Source organism: Mus pahari, chromosome 14 (assembly GCF_900095145.1).
Source record: "Mus pahari chromosome 14, PAHARI_EIJ_v1.1, whole genome shotgun sequence".
Taxonomy (NCBI): domain Eukaryota; kingdom Metazoa; phylum Chordata; class Mammalia; order Rodentia; family Muridae; genus Mus; species Mus pahari.
The window spans coordinates 72,756,700-72,776,382 of NC_034603.1; the positions used below are offsets into that span (position 1 = coordinate 72,756,700).

At 45.7% G+C, this 19,683-nt stretch overlaps 1 protein-coding gene across 3 annotated transcripts in view; it reads right to left on the reverse strand.

The window, feature by feature from the left end:
- The window catches only part of March10 (membrane associated ring-CH-type finger 10), a 91,218-nt gene that overhangs the window by 46,378 nt on the left and 25,157 nt on the right, over window positions 1–19,683 (reverse strand). For all 3 annotated transcript variants that reach the window (XM_021213702.1, XM_029546299.1, XM_021213703.1), the window contains one exon: window positions 4,370–4,541. In XM_021213702.1, coding sequence (XP_021069361.1) covers window positions 4,370–4,541 — 172 coding nt within the window. The remainder of the gene's footprint in view (window positions 1–4,369; window positions 4,542–19,683) is intronic.

A 19,683-nucleotide genomic window follows, 5' to 3' on the forward strand; every position in this document is an offset into this window, starting at 1 on the left:
AGGTTTCATAAGCTGGGGGGTTACTGGGAACCAATGTTTCCCTGAGGTATAGCCAATACCCAGCAACTTAACCCTCCTGTCTTCCTGGTAAAGTAGGCCATACTGCAGCTCCGTCACTGAGTTCAGGGAGGTTGCTAACTTAACAGTTGTAGGGCACTCAAGTAGAGCTGGCATTCTGAGCCCCAATGTCAAGTAATCAGCAGCAATGGGCTGAGAATTAGGGCATGCTCTATAAAGCCAGGAGGATTCACTTATATTGGTTTTGTTGTTGTTGTTGTTTGTTCTTTTTTTTTTTTTTTTCTGGTTTGGGCAGACAGCTTGGAAAGTTGTTGGGCATCAGCTGGACTTGCCGAGAAACCCATTAACCTTGGCCTTTCTGAGAAAATCTTCAATAGCATTTACTTGCAAGGCAAATTATGAAGATTTAGGATTTGCCCTGAGACTTCCACACTGCTCTTTAAATAAACATTCTTAATCCAAAACCAACCACATCTATTTTAGACTTTTATCTTTTGAAACCTAAATTCACTGCTTTCCTGAGTTTTACAAGAACAGGTCTTCAAGATAAGGCACGGTAAGACAAGCTAGGCCTGGCTCCTCCTACCTCTCTGAATCCGGTAATGACTACACATTGAACTGAATGATAAGTGAGGGGCATTTCCAAACGCTTGGCTTTGTTCTAAAGGGCACCGTTTTGGAAGCAGGCTCCCAGAACTGCATCCAGATCCTTTTTCCTGGAACATAACTAGAGGAGCTTCAGCTCAAGCTCCAGGTAAACACAGAGAGCAGGGGCTGGTTCAGTGGCTGCCTGCAGGCCTGACCCTGGGGTAGAGAGTGCTGCAGGACAGCAGGTGCCAGGAACCCCCCCCCCCCCATCACAATGACCTCTGGGTGCCTTTCTGTCCTGGGAAGGAGACACAGCTCTTTTCCAAGCCAGGCTGGGACTGAGAAAGGTCTTGGGAGCCCCACAGTTTCCCCGTGGGCCCCATGCTGTCCCTGGGCTCCTTGGGTCTGCTGAGTGTTCTATGTCTCACAGAATTCTGAGCTCTTGTGCAACCCTGCCAGGCTCATTTTCCATTCTACACCAGGGTTCACCTTGAAGGAGAACTGTTGGAGCCAATCCATGTCAGACCCTGCTGCGCCTTGACACCCTGCCTAAACTTTCCATGTCTTGTTGGAGATAATGGTTATCTTGGGCTTGGGGAATGAAGTCTGATTATCTATTTTCTCCTATTTGATGTTTTTGCGGGGGAAGTTCAGAATGTAGTAAAAGTGTGAGAGATTACTTTCTTTTTTCTTTGAGATTTATTCTATTTTATTGTGTATGAGCCATCTGCATGTGCAAATGTGCACCATGCACATGCATGCTTGGTGCCCAGAAGGGCCAGAAGGGGGTGCTAGCGCCCCCTGGAATTGAAGTTATAGATGGCTGTGAGCCACCATGTAGGTGCTGGCTATCAAACCCAGGACCTCTGCAAGATTAACAAGTGCTTCTAGACACTGGGCCATCTCTCCAGCCCCTTGTGAGAGAGTTTTGAAGACACACCTTCAATTTTTATGAAGATAATAAATCCACTGAGGGGAGGAAAGAGCAAATGTTAGGCACAGGAACAGAAGTTTTCGGGTCAGTGTTTCTTACTGTAGACTCTCCTGTGCTAGATAACATAATGCCACAATCTGTTGAGTGGTCAGCAATGCTTAACAGCAGAATATGCATTGATCACTGAGTCTTTTCGTTTTTACCCAGCACACCGATTCTGTTATTACCCCCTCATCCCTCCATTTTACAGATGACAAAGCTGAGGAACAGCGAAACTCCTTGCCAAAAGATCTATAATGAATAAGAAGTGGGGAGAGTCCAGGCATGTGGTCTCCTAAGCATTGTCCCATGAGCAGCGGGGACCACTACCCCGAGAAGGAGGGCCGAAGCGGAGCACTGTGGGCAGCTGTGTGGAACACACGACTTCCTTTGGACAGCCTGCAGGGACAGTGAGAACATGGCTCCTCTCTGTGAGACATCGGCACAGACTGGGCTTAGCCTATCAGCCACCATGTCTGGGTTGCTAATACAGCTCATGGACTTCTAGGATGGAGATATAGGTTGTTGTCATGCCGAGGTATGGGAAAGCAAGCCAAATTCTCAACCTACATTTTTCACTTGGGAAAGCCTGGCATAACACAGCCCAGGAGGGCTCACCTGGAAGGCAAATGTCACAGAGGGGTTTCACTGTGTCCTGAGCCTTTTATCTTGCTTAAATATGATGTGGAAATTAGCTTTGATGATGTCATGCCAACTTTGGCTCACCCCTTAATTCTCTAGAAGTGTGAAGCAGGAAACTGGATTCAGCTGGTGAACTAGATCAGTATCCTGATAATCCAGGAACCACATCCTCTTTTCTGTCATAGCAAGTATTTATCTGAATTAAACCATTCACTGTCAATAGCCCCCACTTCCCAAGTTTTCCTCAACAGACTCAGGTTAAATCTTTAAGCTTTCACTTTGTGATGCCAATTAGGAATCGAAAGAGCCAACACTCATTAAACCAATGGTTCCTACCCACCAGTGATCTGTTGTTGCCAACCTTTCTTTTCTTCCTTGTCCTCTTCTTGTTGAGACAAGGTCTTACTACATGACCCAGGCTGGCCTTGAATTTGTGATCCAACTTAGAACTCAGTCTTAGCCTCTGTCTCTCCTGTTCCTCCCCCTTTAATCTGAGGCCCTGTGCATGGTAGTTAACACTCTGGGCTGTGGGTGGGATTGCCAGGCAGGGATATGATGGGGGGCGGGCTACATCTCAGATTGCTGTACCCTCTCACTCGGTCTCCATGGCACTGATATTAACCTCCAAATCCCTGTGCTGGTTGGGCAGCCGGCCCCAGCCGGCTTATAACTCTATGGGTCTTGGGTTCTGACTAGAACATAACAGGAAGATAAAGATGGTGGCTTGAAAGCACATTTGCCATGTCAGATCTGCTGTTTGGTGGGAAAAGCTATCCTTCCATCAACTTGGATCTCTTGCCTAAACCCTGGTGGATTTTAGCCTGATAATTCTTCAAGTTTGATGTTTTATAGAATAGAACGTGAATTAATTCCCTGTCTGTCAGTATTGTGAGTTCCACACAGAGCTTGCTCAGTCTGAAAAACATCTGTATTATTAATCAGACAACCCAGATCACAGAGTGGACCTCAAAGGTTCATTTTAATCACTTTTATCCACAGATGACAAAGCAGACAGCTACTGGGGTTTTAGTGAGAAGGCTAACTATATGGAGTTGCATGATTTGAGCTCACCCTGAGTACAGCGGTTAAACCCAACCTCGAGTCAATACAATGTTTGCAGTGACCTTACCTGCGCTCTACTCTAGCCTTAAGATAGTTGAATTAAAACCCTAATTCCTATTAAGTCTTTCAAATGAGAAATTGACTTGAAGCATCCCCACCCCACCCCACCCCCATCCCATCCCACCCCCACTACGAAATAAGGAGCAGCAGTTGGCGCTTTGCCTGCCCAGGACAGCACTTTAGAGGTCAATTTGGTCTTGACTTCATTAACAAAAATGTGGGTGGTTAAGCTGAGTGAAAGGTGCCATTTTCTACAGATGCATTCCGACTTAACCAGACCGGTGGTTGCATGACAGCTGCTTAGGATTAGGAGAAGCTGTGATTGGATTTTAATGACTTTCGTGCTATTTGCTATTTACGAATTGAATTCTTCAGCAGTTAAGTTTGGCTCCTTTCCCAGGAGGTAGACCTTTCTGCCTAGTTACCCCAATTTGCATGTGGTTCCCAGAGGACAGAGTTTTGTTCCACAGATGTTGCCTTTGATGGGAGGAGCCTGAGGCATTCTAAACTTTCCCTCCATTTGAGCTTCTTGTTAGATAGTATGAGTCTCTCCTGCCCCAATCAGAGGACTGGCCTTTGCTTCAAAGGCAGCATAAGAGTGAATTATTTACCAAATCACACAAAAGGGAGGATTTATCAAGTTCCCTTCTCCCTGAGAGGACAACCCGGGACTGGAGGACTTTATTAGTCTTGCGCTCAGCTGTAAATAATATCATTCAGATGCTTTTGAAAGTTCTTCTTGCCTTAGTGATAAAACTTGATACCTGGGGCCAAATTATCACCTCCACCCATCCCCACCACAGAAGAACAAGAGGCAGCATTTGTAAGGAGTAGCACAGGATGTGAAGAGTTGGGCCTGAAGATTTGGGAGCATATTCTACTGAGAAATTAATTTTGTACAGGCTCATTAGCCTTCCAAGAGCTAACTGGGTACTTGGCAAGCCCTAGATTAGTCAATCCCACCAGTTTGTTGTGAATGGTAAGACTGGGATGTTGTCGGTGGATCTCAGAAAGGAAGCCACTCACCTGGAGAGGGTTTGCTGGGGCTCACTTTCTCTGACTTCTTTAGTGTCATGGTGCCTTTGTGTTTCTGCTTGACAGATGTTTGGTCAATAGCTGGAAGTTTGTGTTCACACTTAGCCGCATTTGTTTTGGTAGATAATCTTGCTTCACTGTGAGAATCCTCCTCACAGGAACTCTGTGGAAAATGGAAGAGGCGTGAGTGTCAGCGGCTAGGCACAGAAGCAAGACATGTGGGTATCGCTGGGCCCTTTAGCATCCTCTCCCTCTGAGGGATCTTGTGTTTGTCACTGAGCTCGCTCTGTGGTCAGGGAGATTTTGATGGGTCAGGACTACCAGCTTCGACCTAAGAGCGAAGCTGATGACTCTTGTGTTGAGGAGACTGCATTTCTGAGTCTGTTGCTGGAGCATAAGCATATTATGAATACGCTTCTGACCATTACATAATTTGATGACCAATAAACAGCTCATGCTCAAGGGTATATATGAAAGGAGGTGCTTTTAAATCAGTGCTTTTCAATTGTTTGCTGTTTGATATTTGAACCGTCTTGAAGAAGGCGAGGGAAAACGTTCCTTACACTGACTTGTGTGCTTGACAATGAAAAAGAAATTTAGATTGTGTAGTGGGAATGATTAAGTCAGATCTCCGTTTCAGTCATCCAAATTATTGCACAAGACAGATGGATCTCCTAAGAAGTCCTCTCCAGTCAGTCTTCTACAAAGAAGTGAGCCTAAATCCACACAAGGACAAGTCACAATTCCTATAGCATCAGAGCATCTCAACCCAGGAGTGCAGATGCAATATAAATTATCCAAGCATTCAGCAGTTTTATGATTTGCCATACTTATCCCCATCAAAGAAATGATACCAACAATGTAAATGACAGTCAGGACCCTGGCTCCAAGGGTGATTTGAGTACAGCTTTGTAGCTTCAGGTCCTGGTACTCACACGCTCTGAGAGACCATGCCTTCTGTTACAAGCAAAACCTAAGGGGTTTTCCCACCTTTGGCTCTGGGAAGGTTCTCCTGCGTGGTGCATTAGTCCAGCACTAGAAAATTCTCTGAAAATGTGGCACCTCCCCAGTGGTGGTGGTTCCTATTGATCTTGTCATTATTGCTGACACTTGTGGTGTTTTTTCATTTTAGTGGCTCCTGACTCAGGAAAACACACTGAATAGCTTTGAATTACTGGGTGCAACATAAGAGAAACGGGACTCTATAAAAAATTTCCACGTGTCAGTCTTCTGGGACATGGTCTGTATGTCCATAGGTGAACAGATTGTTGTTTTCCATGAGGACAAATCTTATTTTAAAACTTAGGTTTTCGATGTGGCTTTCAAACAAATAGTTATTGTTGCTCCATCCATTATTGGAAGACAGGCCACCCTCAGATAAAGGGACAGAGAGAGGAGACAGCATAATGAATCAACTGTTCTTACTCCTCTTTCAGTTCTGTGACTTAATAGAAATCTTTGAAAATGATTCTGAAATGTCAAAGATGAATCATGAGGTCATTTCTGAACATGAGATGAGTTCTCTATTCACAGCAAAGTGGGTGTTTGGCAAATTTTATTTCTGAGGCTGGAGACTGTCATTATGACTGGGTGATGGGATCCCCAGAAGAGCAGCAGGGAGCCTGGGACGGAAGTTCCTCCCCATGCTGTCTGTAGGCTGAGCAGCTCACTCTCCCCAGGTCTTGTACTTTAGCCTGCAGTTTCTAGCCTGCAGCAAAGCAAGGCTCCAACTAAGACACCTATATTGCAGCCTTAGAGGATCCACCCATATTCCCCACCCCCACCCCCCACCCTCCATCTGGGCTGGAATTGCTTGCTGGCCCCAGGCAGTCAGGACCTGGGAGAGTATGGCAAAGGGCTCTTTACTGGATGGCTGTTAAGCCTGTCCACCCTTCCTCCACCCATTCTTTACAGTACTGGAGAGGTGAGACAAAGTTTGGCCAATTGCCCTGGGTACTGAGTATATATATCCTTGTCTGGTTTCTGGTTTCTGGTCCCATTGCCTTTACTGCTAGGTGGGCATCATTCTTAAGAATCCAGAAACTGCCCCTAGAAGGGAGTGCTTTTGTTGATTGGAACTAGAAGATACAATAACATGGCCTGTGGCACTCCTGTGTGTGGTGGTGGACCTTTCCCCTCTTGCCTCATTGAGCAACCTCAAACCTGTCACTTAATCTTTTTAATGTAAATTTAATTTTATTTTTTAATCTTTGCTAAGGTCCCGTCACACCCTTAGCCATCCTCAGTTGGCTCTGCCATCATGTAGGGAAGGCTCCTCCTTCCAGAGAGAATGAGAGGCTGTAGGAACTGTTCTGTAGGTTCTGGCACTGACATGTGACATTTAAAGCTCTGGGGCTTCCGGGCAGTGAATCTGGCTCTTACAGCTAGTGACCATGTGAAGTGGGGTAAATTTATTATAGTTCATTAGTTATTATTTTTTATTCCTTGTGTTTTCTCATCTGTGAACAACAGTTCCTACATTTGTGGGTTTCCTGATGATCAAGTGAGATAAGGCGTACTTCCATAACTTATACTGACTAATAACTTACAATAAGTTATAATAAAACTGCATTCGTGTACCACGGTGGACTCGGTCAAGTTCCATGCCCTGTCATTCACTTCCTGCCACTTTCAGAATTAGCTAACCACTGGATGTTTGCTACCACCTTGAAACCAAAGCTGAAGGTCCCAGGGAAAGCAATTCTACTGGATGGATGTCGCCCAACCTAGGACTGGTGAACAGAAGAGAGTTGGTTCCCATACACACACTGGTGTCTTCTACAGACCACAAAATGCACATAGGCATGCCAGCCAGCTGAGAGTCATCTAGTCTTAAGAAAATATGTTCTAAGTTTTTTCCAGATAGAAAAGTTCTAATGTCAAATATTTAACAATATCTGGAGATTATCAAAGCAACACTAATAATATTTTTATGTAACATGGATTTGAGAACTGTCTTTTCCTGTTATAATTTTGAAATTTACAGTTCCATTTCTTCTCCATATGTTCCTAAGTTGAAATGTCACATGAAGGTGGAGGCATACCCCACTGCTGTTTTCTTTTGGGGTAGGAAACTGGCTCCGTCTTTCAAAGTCAAAAACCAAACCACTGAAAGACCAACCAACCAACCAACCAAACACTGCAACAAAAAACCTGCTTCTGCCGGGGAACTTTAACATTGAGAACTCGATGTCTTAATAAAGCTGTGTTAACTCATGTAAATCTATTGACAAGCTATTTCTGGAGTGTTATTAATCACGGATTTAAGGTTTTTCCAGGAAATCACCAACTAGCTCTTCTGGCACATAATAAAGTAGAAGAGTACACCAGCACCTTTTGAAGTTCAGAGAAGGCTAATTAGGGAAGGTCAATGCCAGGCAGTGGGGAACAACTTAGTTACATAACAGCTTTTTATTTATTTGTTTATCTTCCCCGCCTTCCTCCCTTCTTGCCCTCCTTTCCCCATGCGATGCTGGGGATTGAACCCAGGGCCTCTGTGCTCTGGCCAGGCAGCTCTACCACTGAGCTACACACCCTTAGCTCTAACTTTACTTGGCAACATATGAAGATTTCAAACCAGAGCTCCTGGAAGATGGAAACACCAGAGCAGGAGAGGAATGGGGAGGCACTCCCCCCCCCCCCCGCCACGTGCACGAGGACCGGGAAGGCACTTCCCCCAGCGTGCACGAGGAACGGGGAGGCACTTCCCTCACATGCACGAGGAACGGGGAGGCACTCCCCCCCCCCCCCGCATGCACAAGGGAGCAGAAGACATGGCATTACCGAACATGAAATAAGGCGACAACAAGTAGCATGGTCACAAGATTTGTAGACTCAGCAGCCAGGGATGGAAGAGCCTTGGCGCTATTTTCCAAGAACTAGGAAATTGGTTCTCATTTGTGCACCTCTCCACCTCTCCCTGGAGCCATGGGGCTGAGGGCTGACAGATGTGCACCCAGCCAGACTTTGCCATGTGCTGGTGACTGAGCTGTGTGATCTTAGGTGGCTTTGAATTCACAGAGATCTTTCTGACTCTGCCTTCCAAATTCTGGGCTTAAAGGCCTATATCACCACATGCTGCCAGCTGTGTGTGTGTGTGTGTGTGTGTGTGTGTGTGTGTGTGTGTAGGTCAAAGGGCAACTCTTTAGTCCCTCTTCTACTGTGACTTGAGGGTCACATCCAGTTTATCACCTACTGAGCTGAGCAGTCATTGGCTGTGGCAGGGACAGGCTCTGCATGGCGCTGCAGCGGCCCGGCCCTAGAGATTGGCCTCGGGTTGGGTGTTTCTCAGGTGTAGTTCTGCTATGATGCGCTTCCCATCTTTTGTTTCAGCTAAGAGGACCTTCTGAGAAAGGTGACTCAGCCATCAAATGGAAGTCCCCCTCAAAAAAACTTCCTACTCAACCTGCCAGTGCACAGAACAGTGGAAGGAGACTGAAAAGCATTAGAGGCACCTGCTGGTCTCTGGAAGGGGGAGGGGGAGGAGAGAGAGGGAGAGGGAGGGGAGAGGAGGGGGAGAGGGAGGGGGAGGAGTAATTTGTATCTGGGACTCAAGTGTTAAGTAAGTTCCATCTGGGCTGCAGCCAGGTGTGGATGGTGGAAGCAAACTGCCATGGTCGGGTTCTAGGATCCTGAGCAGAGGGTAGAGGAGGAGGGTGGGCCAGATTTTGAGTAGTTCTGAGATCCAATCAGAGGTTTGGGAGTCAGCAAGAAAGAATCCGGTCCATGGAGCCATTTCTGAGTGGAGAGCAATGTTGAATTTTTTTTTTAAAAAAATATTTATTTATTATATGTAAGTACATTGTAGCTGTCTTCAGACACTCCAGAAGAGGGCGTCAGATCCCATTACAGATGGTTGTGAGCCACCATGTGGATGCTGGGAATTGAACTCAGAATCTTCGCAAGAGCAGTCAGTGCTCTTACCTGCCGAGCCATCTCTCCAGCCCGCAATGTTAATTTTTATTCCGTGTGTTCCTGTCCTTGAGAGAAATCAAGGCATTCTACAAGGGTGCCAGAGAAAACTGTTGTTTTCATAGCTTATTCTTATAAAGCACAATTCTTTCTTTATTACTCAAAGAAGTATGTGCTCATAATGTAGCAATAGGGAGCAGAATAAAGTAAGAACCAGGTGTGGTGGTGCATACCTTTAAACCCAGCACACAGGAGGCAGAGGGAGGCTGAGCTCTGAGTTCCAGGCCAGCCTGGTCTACAGAGTGAGTTCCAGGACAGCCAGGACTACAAAGAGAAATCCTATCTGTACTCCCACCCTACCCCTTCAAAGAAAAAAAGAAAGAAAACAAATAAAAAAAAAAAACCAAAAAAAAAAAAACCAGAAAAAAACAAAACAGCAACCACAAAATAGAACTGTATCATACAGGAGGAGGGGGGATGGGATAGGTTTTTTTGGTGGGGGGNGGGNGGGAATCAGGAAAGGGGATATTTGNAATNNAANNAAANATNNTTTTTTTTTTTTTTTTTTTTTTTTTTTTTTTTTAAAAGAATTGTATCATAGAGTTTCACTCAGCAGAGCACTGTAGCAATATATAGACCTTCACATCTATGTTTGTTTGTTTGGTCTCGCTATGTAGCACTGTCTGTCCTAGAACCCACTATGGAACTCATGGAGATTCCCTCTGCCTCCTGAGTACTGGGATTAAAGGCATAAGCCACCACACCCAGCTTAACAGAACCCTTCATGGTGCACTTCCTATTAACACATTATTTCCTCACTAAGCCACAAAACTACTTCTCTGCCATAAAAAAATTCCATAATATTATCTAATATAAAGAGCATATTCAAACCCATGTGTGCCCACAATGTCTTTTCAGATAGTCTTCTTGTAATGATAGTTGAACTTTCTTGGCAGGTTATGTCCCTTTAGTCCCTTAGTGTAGAGTAAGTGTCTGCCTTTTTCCTTTTTAGTTTTGACCATTTTGAAGGGGTAGAGCTAAGCTGCCTCACACAGTATCTTCTGGGTACTTCCTGATAACCAACTCCATCTTTTGGGATATTCACAGGCGATGTGATGTCCTTTTTTTTGGGATATTCACAGGCGATGTGATGTCCTTTTTTTTGGGATATTCACAGGTGATGTGATGTCCTTTTTTTGGGGATATTCACAGGCGATGTGATGTCCTTTTTTGGGGGATATTCACAGGCGATGTGATGTCCTTTTTGGGGGGATATTCACAGGCGATGTGATGTCCTTTTTTTTGTAACACCAGACCAGCAAGTCACATTGTTGGGTTGCCCAAATACAGCCACCTCTATGATGTCTCAAAAAAGCCAGACTATCAGAACTCTCCAAGTGAGAAGCCTATTTCTGCTTTGTAGTCTGCGGTTGACTGGGGAATGATTATTTGACACTTTGGAATAGCTTAGTCTGTTTCTAAACTTCATCTCCCCAGTGATTTTAGCCTCTTTTGATATGCCTTGCCAAGATATATACTTATATTAAGGTAGCAAAAATGGTTTTTATAATCCTACACTTCTTCCCCAATTACTAGTTACCTTTCTTCTTCTTAAAAGGGTGTTTTCTGGGGACTGGGGAGATGGATCCGTTGGAAGGAGACTGCTATGCAAATGTGAGGAGCTGAATTCAAACCCCCAGCACCCACAGATGAAACTGTGTGTGATAGTGTGTTGTACAACCCAAGAGCAGAGACTGGGGACAGAGACAAGTGGCCCCTAGAGTTTGCTGGAGAGCCAGCTTAGGTGATCAGTGATTCCAGAGACAGGGAGAAACCTTGCCTCTAAGAATAGTGGAGGGAGATTAATCTCTGACACTGAATTCTGGCCTCCAAACACACATTTCCCACAAACTCAAGTGTGTCCACAAACAGACACAGACAGATGGATGGACAGACACACACACAAAGGCAGACAGACAGACACACAGAGACAAAGGCAGACACACAAACATGGACAAAGGCAGACAGACAGACAGACAGACAGACAGACAGACACAGTGCTCCCTTGGGGTTGAGGTGTTCGCTTAGTAAAGTGCCCGTTGAACAAGCATGAGGACCTGAGTTCAGAGCCACTGCACCCCATAAAAAGCCAAGCGGGGGGGTGCTAGAGACCTGGAGATACAGAGGAGCCTTGGGAAGTTCTGCCATCAGTCTAGCCAATCTAGGTTCAGTGAAAAATGTAAAAGATAAGTCAGAGAAACAATCGAGGAAGATATCCACTAACCTCTGCCTCCACATGTGCATGAGCACACATGTGCATGCCCCCACACGTGCGCACATGCGAGCATACTGCCCCTGCCTACCATGTCTAGGTGCTTACCTATAATGTGGTCTTTATGTTTCATTCAGTCCTATCAAAATTTTGATGCTTAAATTTTTGTATCTAAAACGGGAAGTGAGGTCAGCAGATGACTCAGCGGGTAAAGGTGTCAAGCCTGACAGCTGAATTCATTCCGACACCCACATGGTGCAAGCAGAGAACCAGCTTCCCATAGCTGTCCTCCGACCGCTTCACGAGTGCTCTGGCATGCTCCCAGCCGCAAACATAAACTATTAGATTTAAATTGGTGAGTGAGAGCCCACTGCTTTTGCTCTTTCTAGTACTCCTTGGCTTTCTAGTACAATAAAGTGTTAGAGTCCGTCTTGGGCCTTGGATAAGAAGAGGAAGACATGACCGCTCCTGGGAATGGCAGAGAAGGCTTATTGTAGATATGAGGGAGAATGCAGAAAGGGGCAGAGACAGAGATGTCTGGGAGAGTTCAGAGAGAACGTGGCCAGACTGAGCTGGGCCATGTGGGGGGGGGGGTGCAGGTGGGAGCAAGAAAGAAGCTGGGGCAGCCTGGGCCAAGAGACTGAGGTATATAGGGGCCAGAGACGCTGTGGGAAGGGAAAGCCCAGCACAGTGCCTGGGCTGGATAGTTCAGGGTAAGGGGTAGGGGTGTACTAGGTACTGGAGGATCCTGTAACAGGTAGGGACTATGGGATGCTGGGAGTACACTTTGATATGCTAATAGGTATCTCAGCCATTTGTTCCAGGTTTGAGACCTAACAGACCTTGCCTGCCTTTGATATTTCCCAAGAAACGTTAATCCTTTTTGTCTGAGAATGCTTTGTACATTTTTTTTTTTTTTTTGAGACAGGGTTCATATAGTCCTGGCTGACCACAAACCTCCCAAGTGCTGTAATCACAGGCCTCCTCCATGACACCTGGCTTGAGAAGGCTATTAGAAAACGAGGATCAAAAGTTCAAAACCAGCCTTGGCAATGTAGCAAGACTGCTTCAAAAGAGCAAAGAATAAAAGAAAAAAAGGAAAGGGGTGGTGTGGTGTGTGTATGTGTGTGTGTGTGTGGACCAGATGTAATCCATTGCTGCTCAGTGACATTGTTTATGATTCCTTTCTTTGGGATAAATTAGAAATGTATATCTTTAAAAACTCATGAACTCACAGCAATAGTTCTAATTAAGAATCAACACTATAGACTTTCTTTTATATTTCTATCTGCCTATTTAGAATCGTCACTCTTTAATTATATTACTGTGTTGATTCATTTGTCTCATTCTGCAGTAAACATGAAATAGTTCCCAGATTATGATACAAATCTGACTCAGAATAAATCTTCAAGACACAACTTATGGCTTCTCCGTGGTTCTCTGTCTTTACATCTACTGCTCCGTGGATGAGTGTCATAATTCTTTCATTGGCCGTGCCGAAGGCTTCCAAGCTTTTCCTAAGAGAAGCAGCACTGTGCAGAGCATTTATGTGGCTCTTTAGTTAAACCCTTAAGCTCCTGAAAGTGGGAATTTATCTTACTAGATTAAAAGCAGCACAAAGATTTAAAATTCTTTTTGTTCCTAAATCATCCTCAAGAAACACCGCTGCAGACGTCCATGAGAACGGCCCTTCATGTATAACTTTTATAAACACCATCTTAAAAACAAAACAACAGAAACAACCATTTTCATTTGGGGATAAGTTTTTAATTTTAATCTGCAACTTTTATGTAATTTACTCTTATCACACAGGTCCATTTATCTAATTTATTTCAAGTATATACTTGACCCATTTCTGTTTTAGTTTTGATTTTACATTTTATTTATTTTGTGTGCACATTGGATGGGGCCATTGTCTACCTGTTTCTTTTTTTCTTTCTTTTTTTCTTTTTGGTTTTGGTTGAGGGGTTGAGAACCGATGAGCTTGGTGTTTTACTTCCCTTTTCAGTTGCTGTGGTGAAACACTCTGCCAAAAGCAACTTAAGGGAGAAAGGGCTTATTTGGCAAACCTAGTACTGGAAGCCAGAAGAGGGCGTTGGATCCCATGAAACTGGATTTACAGATGGTTGTGAGCCTTCTTAAGGAGTAGAAATAGATTGTGTGATCAAACCATAATTAAAGGGCCGAGGGCAGCATTCTCAACTTGTGGGTCACAACCCCAAAGGGGTTGCATATCATATTTACATTACAATTCATAACAGTAGCAAGATTACAGTTATGAAGTAGCAATAAAATAATTTTATGGAACTTGAGGAACTGTATTAAAGGGTCACAGCCCTAGGAAGATTGAGAACCAGTGGCCTAGGGGGGTGGTTTAAGAGTGCAAATTTAAGGAACCTGAGTTCTGTCCCCAGAACCTATGCAGAATTGCTGGATGTGGTGTGTGTTTGTAATCTCAGTTATGGGGAGAGGAGACAGGAGGATCCTGTGGTGTGTGGGCCAGCGAGGCTAGGCTAACTGGAGAGCTCCAGGCCAAAGAGAAACCAGACTCAAAGGACGGGGGTGACACCTGAGGCTGTCCTCTCGCCTCCATGTGCATGTGTGTTAAAACTCATTATTAACAAAGTTATAAAATTTCAGGGGTCACAAATGCAGAGAGGGGACATGTGGCAGACGTGAGAAGAGGAGAGAAGGGTTCTCCTGTAGTCAGGGGAGAAGCAGTCAGAGTTTGGCTGAGGGGCTAGTGGACTGTGTGGCAAGACAGAAAAACCTTAAAGGCTGAGGCCAGTGTGGACCAGGGCCAGAGCAGCAGACACCCTCAGGTTCCACAGGACATGTTAGTTTCAAACAAAGTTTGGTTCCTATTTTAAAAGCCACAGAAGCAGCTTCAGCAGGCATACAGATGGGATTTGCTTGTCAACAATACTACCACAGTAAGATACGGAAAACGGGATTTGGATGTAGGTAAGAGAGGAGGAGGACTGGTTGGGAGGCCACTGAAGGAGCTCTGTGGTGACACCGGCTATGCAGATGGATCAAAGTTACATCGGTCCCAGTGCAGCAGCACAGGCCCAGCACTAAGGAGACTGAGGCACGAGAATGAGGAGTTTGAGGATAGCTTGGGCCACAGAAACCAAACCACTACCAATAACAACAAAAGTATACCAAGGAAGTAAGATGTGTAGGACTTACTCAACATGGGGGAAGGGGGATGCGGGGGGGGGGCGGGTAGACTGTCAGATTTTAATGATACACGCTGAAGGAAGAATAAAGGGCCAAGCTGGGGGCTTTAGCTGGGGGCCTGTGATCAGCTTGAGGTGTCTTTTTTCAGATATCCAAGTAGAGGGAATAAGACTGCAGTAGAGTTTTAAATCTGGGAATCAAAAGTGGGGTTTGAGCTGGAAGTGTAGATTTGGGAGTCTCTGGTGGTTAGCCCCTCAACTTTGGCAGTTACAATGTTAAAGATAACTTTAGGAAAGCACACAGAGGAGGAGGAGGCTTGGTGAGGCATGAGCTTGGATGGTGACAAGTGACATCTTTACAATCACACTCTACCCATCTCCACCTGCAAGCTAAGCTGTAGGCGCCCAGCCACTGTAGTAAGAGCAGGACCTGAGATTTTTGTCACTCGTGAAAGTCACAGATATTTTCACATCTCAGTAAATTTGTTGCGGATGTCTCAAAATACCCTCTTTGCCCATCGTTTGTTAACGAACGTGTTAATAAGGAAGCACATACATTACCGAATCACAATTTTCTAAAAATATTTTGATGACTATTTCCATAAAAGTGGTTTCCTTTGAAAGCCTGTGTCTTATTTTATGCCTGAAAACAATTTTAAGGTAATGAGTCTACAGAGTTCACCCTGAGGCTCAGGAGGCTTGTGGCTCAAAGGCTAAGACGGACCCTGCCTCCAAGCCCAGGCAGATCGTAAGATTAGAACCACACCCCGAGGAACCCCAGGATTCAGGAACAGGGTGGAGGAGTATGAGGAGAGGAGAGAAAGATAAAGTGCCTGCAGAGATGGGGAGGAAGCCAGGGCAAGAGTGGCTCTGTAGCCGTCCCCTGGGGAGTGGTACTGTGTGTGTGGCCAGCACCATGCAAAGCTGCTCCGTGGGGAGATGTGGAAGTCACTTGACAAAAAGCATTTCTGAAGAACGACATGTGTGTGGAAACCAGATTGGAGTGGGCTGAGGAGAGAGGAGGAGGTGGGGAAATGGAGTCAGGCAGTGTAAATAATTCTTTGGGGAACTTGGGGTGTGAAGGAGAAGTTAGTGGAGGGGAGCGGGGGAAGGAAGGCTGTTCTGTCTCCTTTTAGATCATGACTACATGCTGATGGGAAAGCCCTCTGCAGGGTTGGCTGACGCAAGCAGCAGGGAAGGGCTGGACACGAGTGGGGGGATCCTAAGCACAGAGGGAGAGTTGGAAGTGGGTGGAAATAAGGAGTGAGGGGGAAGAGGAGACGGATTGGAAACCTGGGAGAAAGGTTTTAGGTAAAGGAGCTGAGCAGCCTTGAGAACTGCCTGGAGGTTGCTGGCCCTGAGCCCATGCAAAGTGGATGACATTTTCTTTAGTGGTAATGAATAAGATCCTTTGGGGTGACAATAAGATGCAGGATGTGCCTGTGTGCGTGTGTGTGTGTGTGTGTGTGTGTGTGCGTGTGTGTGTGTGTGTATGTGTGTATGTGTAAAGGAAGAGGACACTTGAGACACTTTGGGAACTGTGAGGCCAGGGTGTGGCTTGGTTATCTAAATGGATGCTGAAGTCATTAGATAATGTGTCTGGAGATCAGGAAGGGGACGGCAGAGAACCAACTGCCTGCCAGAGCCTCACTGAATAAGTGAGAGTAATCAGGAGACCAGTAGGACTGGTGAGAGAAGAGGATGGAATCCAACTGCACAAACCAACGAAATGCAGGAGCTGCGCTCTGGGAGTAGCTGAGCTCTGGGAGTAGCAGTGGAGAGCCCTCCTCTTTCCTGGTCCTGAGGGCAGGTGTTAAAGTCCTACAAACAGAACCCCTTGCTGGTGCAGTGTCTGGTAAGAGGCCATCTTCCTAACACCAAGATGGAGAAGGAACCTCCTGGGAAAAGACTCATGTATATTTCCTGTAACCTGACAGCTAGGTTGTTCACAACTTCTGCTTCCAACTCCCATGGCAGGATCTGAGTTAAAGTCTAAAATTATCATTCTCTGTGAAGCTTTCCCTTGCTTTTGTTCCATCCATCCATCCATCCATCCAATCACTTATGGTCCCACTATGTACCTTAGGTTGACCCACTGGGTGCGGGTTACAGGTGTCCGTCACCATAGCCAACTCCCCAAGATTTTATGCCAGATTGGACAGGTACTGTGTTGAGCTACAGCTTTTTGTGGTGTCTTAGTTTAATCACACTGGGCGACTTGAGGGACACGGTTTATTCATTACGCTGCACTCCTAGCACCTAACACACTGTGGTTTACAGAAATGATTTATAATTTCTGCATTTTAGTTTATTATTTTAAAATTTAAATTTGTTTTATTTTTAATTGACAAATAATTATATTTTAATTTTTTTAATGAATGAAACATTATGGAAACAAAATAAAAGGCTATTTTAGGATGAAATGCTGTGTGTTATAAAATCTACTTAATGTGGGCACCCATCTGAATACTCATCTCTTACGACTGAAAAAATTTAAGATTTCGATATCTGAATTTTAATTGGTTTCTAACAAGTTTTTGTTGTTGTTTCAGGAATTAATTGGAACCATTTTTAAAAAGCAGATAATTTTAATAAAATGAAGTACAGTGAGATTCATAGTATAAAAACAGGGGGAAGGAAAGACGTTTTATCATAATGTTCTCTGCAGTTTCTGAGCTGCAAAGTCCAATTAACTCAGGGAACTGTTTGGGCCAGAGGCCGCCTGTTCATGGTACCAACAATTTCTCTCAGCTGGGATCACTATTGGTGTGGGTGTCAAGCCGGCTGCACAGCAGGGTCAGCCTCATAGAAGAGTGAGGCTGACTTGCTTGTCTTCTGAGAGATGCAGGACAGCTCTGCGGAGGCAACCCAACCCAAACTGACAGCTGCCCCATTTTAATGTCAGACCCTATTTTTAAATCACCTGGTGGGACTGCTACAAAATGCACAAATGAAGGATGAATGGCACCCTGCAGCTCTTCCAACCATACAGTTACTCCTTCTTCACTTTCCTGCGGCTGCCGCAGAAGACCTCCAGCCCCCAGGTTTGCATGAAGGAGGGGGAATCTTTAATCTAAGCACAGAAGGCCCATCTGATGCCACCTGGTCAGTTTCCTGAAAGGACCAGCTAACACTCAGGTCCCTGTGACTCCTGAGGAGCCCTTTGGGGGCTCTTCTGGGGTTTCTCTGCCCTCCAAGCTCCACCCCCTGCTGGTTTTGTGTCTGTTTGCTGGCCTGCCTGTGGCAATGAGGAGCCTTTACAGGCAGTACACCAGGAAAAGAACTGAATCCTGGCACAGCCTTGCTTCTGTCACTAATTTCAATCCAGTCCACTGGGCACTCTCCTGTCCAAGTGAACTGAGGGTCCACATTCTGGCTGCTGTAGCGGCAAGGCTCTGACATTAGGGTTCGGTTATTCCTAACATATTAGCCATTAAGTGAATCCTAGGCTCCTACTGCACGATGGACACCGGAAATGCAACCATAAACTGTTTCCTCTTTCTCTGTCTAAGGGAAAGAAGGCCTTATCCCAAGGTGAGCCTGAGCCCAGAGGGTGCTCTGAGAACACACAAGACCCTAGACAGTCCATGTAGAGACATCTGTATGGGTCAAGCCAATAGGCATCTAGGTGTTGAACATGGTCCCAGGGACAGTGGGGAAAGTCGTGAGGGGCTTTAAATAAATGGCTGTCATTCAGTTTGCTTCTAGAAGCATCTCTCTTGTGGTAGCCTTTTAGACTGACTGGGAAGGGTAAAGAAAAGCAAGATGGCCAGAGAATCCATTACTACAGTAACCCAGACAGACAGACAGAGTCTATGGCCCAGCAGGGAAAATGTGTGGGCAGATCCTAGAGAGGAGACAAAACAAGTAGGCTTAGGTATCCTGTGAGGAGGAAGGGCTAGGGGAGGGCTGGGCGGGGTCTAAGACAACTGCCAGAATTCTGGCTGGAGTAGAAATAAAAACACAGGAAGAGGAACCAGCTTGAGGGGAGATGACACATCCAGCCGCGTGAGAGTGAGGGGTTTTCAGGCACTCCGATGAACAAGTCCACAGCTTTCCAAGATGGTAAACAGGCTCACAGGACAATTCCCTCAGATCCAGGCTTGTTGGACTGTGGGTTGCACATTCCCACCCGGTGGCGCACTTGCTGGCTGGCAGGCAGAGACGGGTGTCTACTGCAGAGGCTGTGTGCAGAGCCACTGGTGCCCAGGTGCACAGCCAGGGTGCGGGATGTGTGCTAGAGTTAAGAGGGCAACTGAGATGAACACCACACCAGGTGTCAGAGATGACTCAGCTTCCCAGGGTGGGGCCCAAGTGTGTACACCTGTGTGTGTGTGTGTGTGTGTGTGTGTGTGTGTGTGTGTGTGTGTGTGGCCTGCCTCATCTTTAGCACACAGGCCAGAAGGAAAAAAGGCCTGGCCCTCAAGGAGCCCCACAATAGATAAGCAGAACTCAGAGAAAATTTAAAGTGTGACTCATGGAACACAGATGTCATATTCTAAGCTGTGGCTGCTTTCACGACTGTGCTGAGGGTGACAGCAGGCTGACATTGACAGATTAATGAGAGAACAACCGCCTGAGAGCCCTTTGAAAGAGGAGAAGTCAATGTTCCACAGGAAGGTTAGGACAAATACACACACAGGTGAGGAAAGGAGCCTGAGATACACACACACACACACACACACACAGCCAGAAAGTCCCAGACTCCCCTGAACTATCAGCTGTGACGTTTGCAGGTCCAGCTTCTGGGAAACAGAATTACTTTTCTGGTCCATGGAGTCTTGTTTTGTTTTGGACTTGAACATCACCTGGAACAGTTCTGATCCCAACTGACTCTCAGTCACAATGGAGATGCTATTTATCATTATGGTCCAACTGTGTCCATCATTCGCTGGGTGGCTGCTGAGCAAGTGGAAGTAAATTTGGAAAAAAGAATGTGT